Source organism: Solanum pennellii, chromosome 7 (genome assembly GCF_001406875.1).
Source record: "Solanum pennellii chromosome 7, SPENNV200".
In the NCBI taxonomy this organism is placed as follows: domain Eukaryota; kingdom Viridiplantae; phylum Streptophyta; class Magnoliopsida; order Solanales; family Solanaceae; genus Solanum; species Solanum pennellii.
In genome coordinates, this window is record NC_028643.1 from 2009282 (window position 1) to 2019767 (window position 10486).

Here is a 10486-nt window from a genome sequence, read left to right on the forward strand (position 1 = left end):
ATATTATGTCGATTCAATTTGAATTTAACTTGACTTTTCTTTTTATCAATGTCAAACTAACTCAAGAATAATCGAGTTTATTTTTCAATGTCATCAGAACCAAATCAAATCACAAATTAACTTTTTTTTTTGTTTAACTCGATATGTTGATTAGATTTGACTTAATGATTCTCATGTACACCGGTAATTATATACATAAAACGAAATTTTTCATCATTTCATAATTATAAATATAAAAATATGATTTATAAAATTTAAATAACAATTAAAATAAATATTATATTCAAATTAACAACGTAACAACCATTTTAACAAAAAAGTAAGAATAATAGTTGACGTTAATCTCACACCTTACCATTAGATAACAAAGTTTTTTTCCCAAATATTATTTTGGTAAAGTCTCACATCATTGAATTTAAAAGATATATCTTAAAAAGTTATAAACAATATTTATACGTAAGATTGTAATATAACGAGTTTTATTTAAATTATTAATCCACAAATATATAGTTTTTTAAATTAATTATCCAATCATATAAAGTTATATTTCAAATTATATTTCATCCAATCAAAGTAGTTAAAAATATCTTAGTAGGATTAGTAGTTATCTAAACTTAATACAACTCATATTAGTCAAATCCTTTTACCATATAATTCCTAAAACATTATTTTGATCATATAAAAACTCCTCTTCGTGTTAGTTAGATTTCTAATTACTATTAACACCTTCCATCTAATTAGCCAACTTAAGTTTAATTAGTGTTTTTTAAGTTGCAGAGTCCATGGAAAACCATAACACATCTCTTACAAACAATGAGTCCAAAGATAATTTAATTAGTGCTAATCATATAAATGAGCTCCCAATTAGTGCTGTGTTTAGTAACAAGGATAGTAATGGTGATCAAATTATGTCACCTGAAGATGTTGAAGCTTTGATGAACAAATTTCCTCCAGGTTTTCGATTTCATCCTACGGATTATGAGCTAATTAAACATTATTTGGGGAGGAAGCTTGCTAATTTGCCTTTGCATCCTAATAAGATTTATGAGTTGAATATTTACAAGTATGAGCCCGACACGATTGCTGGTACGTATAAATTTTGAATCCGTCTCTTGATTATATTCATGATTTTTGTTAAATAAGTTAACTAGGGTTTATGTGTGTGTTTTTTTCGATACAATCTTGTTTAGGGTTTGTGTTAAGGTTTATGTATTTTTTTCATGTATTTTTTCGATATAATCTTGTTTAGGGTTTGTGTTAGGATTTATGTGATTTTTTTTTTCATGTGTTTTTTCGATACAACCTTGTTTAAGGTTTGTGTTAGGGTTTATGTGTTTTTTTTCTTCATGTATTTTTTCGATACAATCTTGTTTAGGGTTTGTGTAAGGGTTTATGTTTTTTTTTTCTTCATGTATTTTTTCGATAAAATCTTGTTTAGGGTATATGTGTTTTTTTTTCATGTATTTTTTCGATACAATCTTGTTTAGGGTTTATGTGTTTTCTTCTTCATGTATTTTTTCGATACAATCTTGTTTAGGGTATGTGTTAGGGTTTTATAAGTTTATTTATCCAAAAGATTTCAGGTTAATCTAAACATTGTTTAAAATAATAATTTAAACCAATATTTGTTTTCCTCTAATAAGTCTTTGTTCAACAAAAACTATATGTTTTCGTGTATTATTTTTCATAAATACGTTCAATCTTTGATCTAATTGTATAACATATATAATTTTACACTAAAGTTTATATTACTGATGTCATGAGCTAGGTGTACCGTTTATAATAATATAACATGTTAAAATACATCGATAGTTATTGCAATTTTAATTTTTTTCGCAGCATATATTTATCTTAAGTCGACAACGATGTCGGTACGTATAATGTTGCATCGGCCTCTTGATTTTTGTTGATAATAACTAACTAGGGTTTATGTGTTTTATTTTTATTTTTTTTCTTCATGGATTTTTTCGATTCAATCTTGTTTAGGGTTTTGTTTAGTTTATTATCTAATCATATTTAAGATAATATTTTTACCTACATTTGTTTTCGTCTGTTTCAACAAATTACTATATGTGTGTCGTGTGTCATGTGTATAACGTTTATAATACTATAACATGTTAAAAATACATTAATTTTTTTTTTCTTCATGATTTTTCGATTCAATCTTGTTTGGGGTTTGTATTAGCGTTTCCATGTAATTTAGTTTATTATCTAATCATGTTTAAGATAATAATTTTTACCTACATTTTCAACATGTGCTTCATGCATGTAACGTTTATAATACTATAACATGTTAAAATACATTAATATTTTTTTTCATGATTTTTCGATTCAATCTTGTTTGGGGTTTGTATTAGCGTTTCCAAAGTAATTTAGTTTATTATCTAATCAGTTTAAGATAATAATTTTTACCTACATTTTTCAACATGTGCTTCATGCATGTAACATTTATAATACTATAACATGTTAAAATACATTAATAATTTTTACCTACATTTTTTCAACATGTGCTTCATGCATGTGACGTTTATAATACTATAACATGTTAAAATACATTGATAATATTTTTTTTCGCAGCACAACTTAAGCCTACGACAACGGAGAACATATGGTATGTTTTTACTCCAAGAGATCGCAAATACCCAAATGGAGAAAGACCAGATAGATGTACTTGGAATGGGTATTGGAAAGCAACTGGAATAGATAAAATTATAGTAGATGATGATAACATTAGTAAAATTGGATCAAGAAGAGCTTTAGTTTACTATATTGGAAAGCCTCCAAATGGAAAAAAAACTGATTGGATTATGCATGAATATATGATTCCTAAAATTACAATTCCAAATAGTTCGACACCAAGAAATCCCAAGGTTGGGTTAGATCACTTAAATATCGTATTACACTAGTATTCATAGTTGGTTTTCTTATTTACTTTATTTCTTCTTGCAGTTGGATGAATGGGTTTTGTGTAAGTTTTACAATAGAAATGATGTAATTACTAGTGGGTCCACAAGAAGGAAGAGAAAGAGGGGAGATCATGATCCAATTATTGATGAAGTTCATCAAGACCCTGTCAGAAACGACTTCACAAACTTCAATAACAACGACAATCATGCAGTTATGTTATCAGAGGGTACAAGTCTTGGAAACGACCCCACAAGCTACTTCAATGACAACTACAGTCATGCAACGATGTTTTTTCAGGGTACAGATCAGGATTCTATGAGAAACGATCCCACAAGCTATGATAACAACTACAATCATGCAATGACATTGCACCCTCAAGTTCACATGGAGGTTCCCACCTTACCTCAATGCCCTTACATGCCATTCTTGTCTAACTATCAAAATTATGTATCTGATCACTTCAATGATTATAGCATTGTCGATCCCCCTTTGCCTTTGAGGATTGAACCTACACCTACCAACAACTCAATCGAACATGATTACACCATGAACAATGAAAGTGTTGGAGGTGATTATGGTGAGTATTCTGAAGTACATGACCAATATTATGTATCTGATCAGTACATCGTGGATAATTATGAGTCACAATATGACACGAACAACTTTGTCAATGGTGAGACTACTACCTCGAACAACGTTGTCAATGGTGAGACTATTACCTCGAACAACTTTGTCAATGGTGAGACTACTACCTCAAACAACTTCGTCAATGGTGAGACTACTAACTCTGACAATTATGAGACTAATACCTCGAACAACTTTGCCAATGATGAGACTAGTACATCGAAGGAAGATTGCTAACATATGTGGTATTTTTATTACAATTGATTAGCTTTAAAGTTTTAGATCTTAGTCTTCACAATTATGATTTGATTTTCTGATGTAGTATGAAAGGATGATTTTCCTGAGGTAGCAAGTAGTCTACCTCAGGAAAATCAATCCTATTTAGAATTAGCTATACATTTGTTATCTATATAATTGGGATAATGTGTTATATTATTGATTTATTTGTTTACTATGTAACACATTGTGATAATTAGCATTTAAATCATGATGCAAAACTCCGTCTAAATAGATAAAGATGAAGAACAAAGAAGCTAATTTCATTAACAACCAAAGGAACTAATAATAACGTTGAGTTCTCACAGCACTCAGAATTACAAACCAAAATAGAGAAATCAACATATTTTTAGTTGATTGTTTTTTTTTTTAATTAGTTTAATTAATCTTTTATGATAGCTAATAGGATAGTGACACGTCATTGACAAATTTAGGTTCTTAAAGATGAGGACAAAATAGAGTCCAAAGATTGACGTTAAGGGCATGCATTTTAAGTCCGAAAGGTAGAATAAGGGTATTTTATACCAATTCGCATAGTTAAATGATATTTTAAGCTCTTTTCCGTAAGTATTAACCATGAGTGCATACCAAACATTTTGCATTAATTAATTATTATTTTTAAGTTGTAATCTGACCAATTATAGTATTATTTAGTTTAAATTGAATTTTGATAACCGAAATATAACAATAACTTTGTCAATTAACAAGTATATTAGGTAGCAACCTTATGTTCTTTTTTCACCAATTTAAGGAAAAACATTTGACATTTTTGGAATTATTTTTTTTCATGTGGGAACTAATATAAATCAAAGTCAAACACGATTAGAAAATTATTACTTATTTTATTAAAAAGTAAGTGGATGAGTCCCACTAACATACAACAACAAAAAATAAATAAATTAAAAATTAAGGGAAAGTAGTATTTTTTTAATTTTGATTTCTCAATAGTTGATAATTTTCATCTTGTTTCTGAATATATATGACTCAAAATATTTAATTTTAATTAATCAAAATAGTGCATTAGGTCTATGTAAGAAATTTTTTAATTTTTTCTAATTCTAAATAGAATTTTTTATGAGGTGGCAAGTACTACACATAAATAATTGATGATTAAATAAGCTAAATCATATACTATAAAAGAGTAGAAACCAAATCTTATCAATAACGAAAAAGCAAAAAAATGTTATTAACTCAATAATGAAAGAAAAATAATAGAATTCTTCCTCCATTTTCCATACAAAAATAATTAATGATTAAATAAGCTTAATCAAATATAACGAAAATTAATATTTATCAATAACCAAAAAAGCAAAATTTGTTATTATTAACTCAATAAATATAAAATCTTGTCATGATGTGGAAGAGATGTGGTGCAATATTAAATATAACAAATAGCATATTCCATGTTGTAAAGAAAAGAATATTAAAACAATAATACTAATTAATTATTAAAAGTACAAAAAAATATGTGTAGTATTATATTTAAATATGAACATTTGACCACAAAAAAAATTAGGTGATGATGATTGAAGCCAGCAAGAAAGAAGGAATGGACATAGTTGTTTACCAATATGTTCCCACTACCAAAGATGAAAAAAAATAATAATAATAATATAGTAATTAATCAATGAACAAAAAAAATCCAATATTTTTTATAGATTATATTATGAGTAATACAAAAACAAGAATGCAAGAGTTTTCAAAGATCAAATTAGTAAAATGGCATTATTTTCATCAAGAAATTCATCAAGATCTAGGTCCTCTCTTCCATATTTGGTGTTTCTCTTAATTGCTGCCTTTTTTGTCTTCAAGGTACTCTTCTATTTCTTTAATTAATTAATTATTCATCTCAAAAATTGAATATATCTTTGTTGATTAATGTTCAATATTGAAAAAATATCAAGTTTTAATGAAAAAATTTTGTAAGTAGTAATTAAAAATTGACTTGTCAGAAATATTTCTGATTTTCGGAATCCGGGAGAATGAAATTCAAAAAGTTGAGGAACGAAGTAACCTCATCCAATGGCCTCCTTCTTCTCCTTTAGAGTCGAGTCACTTCGTACCTTTCTAGTCGTCTATTTCTATCGTGTTGATAGGAACTTTTGGAATACCCCATAAATAGTGGTTAAACATGCATTGGCATGAATCTTGTTGTTTAATGTTTAATATTGAAAAAATATAAAGTTCTAATGAATAACTTTTGATAGAATAAATTGAAAATTTGACTTGTCGAAAATGATTCTGGTAGTTATTTGATGGTATTTCGATAAGAACTTTTGGACCCCTTTATAAATAGTGGTTGAAGAAGTATTGGCATGAATTTGAATTTTGTTATTCAATTCTTAATACTGGAAAAAAAACCATTAAGTTTAATTTTAATGAATAACTTCCGATAGAACTAATCGAAAATTGACTTGTCAAAAATATTTCTTCAAGCTATTTGATGGAATTTTGCTAGAAACCTTCCACCCCCTTATAAATAGTGGTTAAACCTACATTGACATGAATTTGAATTTTGATATTCAATGTTCAATATTGAAGAAATCATCAAAATTTAATGGATTACTTTTGATAAAACTAAGAAAAATTGACTTGTCGAAAATATTTCTGCTAGCTATTCGATGGAATTTCGATAAGAACCTTCAGACCCCTTGAATAGTGGTTAAGCATACATTGACATGAATTTGGATCTTATTATACAATGTTCAATATTGAAAAAACATCAAATTTTCAATGAATAACTTTCTATAGAATTATCCAATTAAAAAATTGACTAGTCGAAATATTTTTAATGATTTTTTTCGTTCGAAGTTCTTATTATTTTTTTTATAGTGATTTTAATATTCGTTGACATGAAATTTTTCGATTACATGAGCAGGTAGATATACTCATATCTCAGTCTTTTAGTTCAGCCCGTCGCAACCTGGAAAAAACTCCTAATCGTATCGTAGTGAACCCCCAAAAATCATCGGAAGAACGTGTTGTTGACAGGTGCAAAAATCTTTTTTTGTTTTTCTTATAAAACGAATTAATAATATTTGTACAATTATAATTTATCTTATTAAGAGTGAAAATAATAAAATTTCAAGTTAGATTATATTTGCGTATAAAAATAATATCATTTTTCACAACATAATATCAATAATAGTGACTAACAAATATAACATGAGACAACTACTCACTTATGTGACATATATATAATGAGCTTTGAAAGAGGGAAGTATTTGAAATCTAAATTTGGCGTAAATTATTAATATCATTCTCGATTAGTAATAGTCTTAAAAACACCTTTTTATTTGATTAATTAAACTTAAATATACACCCGCTCTTGCAATAATATAAGTGAAATACACTCCTAAATTTTCGTCAAGAGTTTGAAACCACTTGATATGTCATGTTGTGTATCGAGAGTATATCTAAGTTTAGTTAGTCAAGTAGAACGGTATATTTAAGACTGTCAATAGTTTGAAACGAAATTAATAATTTACGTCAAGTTCGAAGGTGTTTTCAATACTCAACTCACTTTAAAATAAAATAAATAAGAGAATATAATTTATATACATCGAAAAGGTTTTAAAATGAATTTTCTTGATTATTTTTTAATGGCAAACAACTAATTTTTTATTTTTTTTTGAAAATTTGCTGCAGCCTCCCTGTAGTTTTAGTAAATGCTACATTTGACCAGAATATTATGATATCATGGGGAGATGACAGAGGAAAAATACTTGAAAATGGAGAGCTTTTAACACTCTCCTTAGACAAGAAGTCTGGATCAGGCTTTCAGTCTAAAAAAGAGTACCTCTTTGCTAAAATTGATATGCAAATTAAGCTCGTCCCCGGAAACTCTGCTGGCACCGTTACTACATTTTACGTAAGTTTTCTTTACTAATCTTTGCATGAAAAATTCGAACTTTCTTATGATATACTCTTGGTCCTTCAATTATTAATATATTATTTGATTACGCATATTTAACCTTTGATAAATGAAAATGTGTCCTATCGATCCATTTATTTATATGAAAAGTATGACATATTTAGAAAAAAAATACAAATTATGTTATCATCAATTATAGAGTATCAGTACAAACTTAGCATAACATATGCTTAATAACATAGTGGAGCATTTAACAATTATGTTATACTTTTGGTCCTTCAATTATTGATATATTGTGATTTTGGTCCTTTATTATCTGATTAAGCATCTTTGACCTTCGATCAATGGAAATGTTTCTTATCGATCCATTTATGCGAGAATTATGATCTATTGAGAAAAATTTTCGAATTATGTTATCATCAATTATAGAGTATCAATGCAAACTTAACGTAACATATCCTTAATTATATAGTGGAGCATTTAACAATTATTGATATATATGATTTTGGTCTTTGTGTTAGCTTATTAAGTACATTTGACCTCCAATCCACGGAAATGTGTCTTATCGATCAATTTATGTGAGAAGTATGACATATTTGGATAATTTTTCGAATTATGCAATCATCAACTATATGAAGTAACAATACAAACTTAAGGTCTTTTTTTTTCTTTTGTTGTAGCTATCATCACAAGGGAACAAGCATGATGAAATAGATTTTGAATTCTTGGGGAATTCAACAGGGAACCCTTATACTCTTCATACAAATGTTTTTAGTCTAGGCAAAGGCAATAGGGAACAACAATTCTTCTTGTGGTTTGATCCAACAGCAGATTATCACACATATTCAATTCTATGGAATTCTAAATGTATTATGTAAGTACTTTTATTATACTTTGTCTCTGTTCATTTTTACTTATTCACTATACGAAATTTCTTGCTTTGCATTTCTCTTAGTATAACTCTCTTCGCCGGTCTCTACTTGTCACTAATTGTCCAATAATACTTGTTTAGTTTGGAAAATCAAAAGATAATTTATCCTTTTGTTTCTATTTTACCTTGCTATTAAATGCTAGTCAATATCTAATACGTGTCTTAAATTTAATATATTTAAAAGATAATATAGTAATATTACTTGTGTTACTTATTATTTTTTGAGATGCGTGTTAAGTCAATATTAGATAATATTGTTGGACAGAGGGAGTATGTTTACTTTGCTTTAGAAAAATTCTATTTCAAGTTTTTTTTAACTTGAAGTTTACCTAAGCTAGTTAAGTACATAATCCATTTTCATATCAACGAGTAAGATGACAATTTATCTCTTTATATAATCTTTATCGATACTTATCTCATGAAATAATTTTGGGGTTGAGTTATGCTCAGCATGCATTATTTTTCATGATTTCATAATCAGACCAACATAATTCTTGTTTTACCTAATGTTAGACCTTCATATTTTCTTGTTCACATTCTAGTTGTCAGACCTCGACGTGTTAATAGAGGGGAAGGGTGTAAGTTGTCCTACATTAATAGGTAGAATACCAATTCATCTCCTTATATAATCTTCGATCCTTACCCCTTTGAGCTAGCTATTGAAATATTGATTGCAATATCAAAAGTATTACATTTTCTTATGAGATATTTCCTCATTTTTGTTAATGTAGATTCTATGTTGATGATATACCAATTAGAGAATACAAAAATCCAGAGAGACTTGGTGTTTCATATTTAAAATACCAACCAATGAGACTATACTCAAGTCTATGGAACGCAGATGATTGGGCTACACAAGGTGGTCGTGTCAAAACCAATTGGGAATTAGCACCTTTTGTAGCGTCCTACAAAAATTTCACATATGAAGCTTGTATTTATTCAAGATTAACTAGCTCATCTTCATGTGATATCGACTCTCCAACTTCTATCAACAACGGTTGGTTAACGTATGAGTTAGATCGAACAAGTCGTGTTAGAATGAAAGCTTTGCAGAAAAAACATATGATTTATGATTATTGCAACGATAAATGGAGATTTCCTAAGGGTCCTGCTCCTGAATGCAAGCTTCTTCAATAACATTATAATTTTTTTGTTTATTATGTATAATGTTTTACATATTTTGTATTTTTGAACTTTAGGTTTAAATTCCTAGGAGAAAAGAAAAAAAAAAGGAACATTTTGGTTCCTTTTTAGAAATTAAAAGTTACTTTTAGTTTGGGCCATTGGGCTAGCTAGAACTTTGAGTATTTATCAAAAAATAGACAAGTTAAATTGTATTTGCGAAATATAATTTATAAGTTGTATTTATTCAGATGCGCGATTTAAAGAAAACGCATTTAAAACTTATATCTGAGAAACATTTTGTTATTTTCATTGACCATTAATATTTTGTAACATGAACATTGCATAAACTTTTAAATACTAATTTATTTGTTATTGATTTTCTGCTGTCTCCATTGACCCATTAAAAGATCTTTATAGTAAAAAATATAAAATATATAATATATGGTTTTTCAACTAGAAAGTAACATGTGAAAAGAAAATAGGGAATCTACTAGAAAATAAGGAAATATTACTCATTGGTTCTTAGAAATTTCTACATGAGCCAATAGAATATCCTAGAGTTTTCCCCTTCCCACTTGCCTGTGTATTTCTGATATATTATTTTTTCTATCTGCTCTTTGATATTTATATTGAAATTCGATTTTTTGAATTTTAAATTTTTTATATATAAATATTTTCCAAATAAATATTGGCATTATGAATTATTTTTTGTTTCTTAGACGATCTAATTATGTAAATATTTGTCTATA

At 27.7% G+C, this 10486-nt stretch overlaps 2 protein-coding genes across 2 annotated transcripts; both read left to right on the forward strand.

Annotated features, from left to right (window-relative positions):
* The first annotated feature begins 782 nt into the window (after positions 1 to 782).
* LOC107024728 (NAC transcription factor 56-like) lies at positions 783 to 3853 on the forward strand. Its single transcript, XM_015225712.2, has 3 exons — positions 783 to 1086; positions 2578 to 2870; positions 2950 to 3853. Exons 1-3 carry the CDS (start codon positions 783 to 785, stop codon positions 3766 to 3768), a joined length of 1416 nt encoding a protein of 471 aa, XP_015081198.1. The 3' UTR covers positions 3769 to 3853.
* A 1588-nt stretch (positions 3854 to 5441) lies between these two features.
* Positions 5442 to 10019, forward strand: LOC107025402 (xyloglucan endotransglucosylase/hydrolase protein 24-like). The gene is made up of 5 exons (XM_015226190.2): positions 5442 to 5619; positions 6686 to 6798; positions 7456 to 7678; positions 8362 to 8555; positions 9344 to 10019. The coding sequence occupies exons 1-5, from the start codon at positions 5527 to 5529 to the stop codon at positions 9747 to 9749; spliced, it is 1029 nt and encodes a 342-aa protein (XP_015081676.1). The 5' UTR covers positions 5442 to 5526; the 3' UTR covers positions 9750 to 10019.
* Positions 10020 to 10486: the final 467 nt, after the last annotated feature.

What these genes read in the sequence shown, in the direction of transcription:
- LOC107024728 (XM_015225712.2), top strand. Translation starts at nt 783, where the DNA reads ATGGAAAACCATAACACATCTCTTACAAACAATGAGTCCAAAGATAAT. An exon ending in TGAGCCCGACACGATTGCTG is followed by an intron (nt 1,087 to 2,577) that starts GTACGTATAAAT and finishes TTTTTTTCGCAG; the next exon opens with CACAACTTAAGCCTACGACA. An exon ending in CGACACCAAGAAATCCCAAG is followed by an intron (nt 2,871 to 2,949) that starts GTTGGGTTAGAT and finishes TTCTTCTTGCAG; the next exon opens with TTGGATGAATGGGTTTTGTG.
- LOC107025402 (XM_015226190.2), top strand. Translation starts at nt 5,527, where the DNA reads ATGGCATTATTTTCATCAAGAAATTCATCAAGATCTAGGTCCTCTCTT. An exon ending in GAAGAACGTGTTGTTGACAG is followed by an intron (nt 6,799 to 7,455) that starts GTGCAAAAATCT and finishes AATTTGCTGCAG; the next exon opens with CCTCCCTGTAGTTTTAGTAA. An exon ending in GCACCGTTACTACATTTTAC is followed by an intron (nt 7,679 to 8,361) that starts GTAAGTTTTCTT and finishes CTTTTGTTGTAG; the next exon opens with CTATCATCACAAGGGAACAA.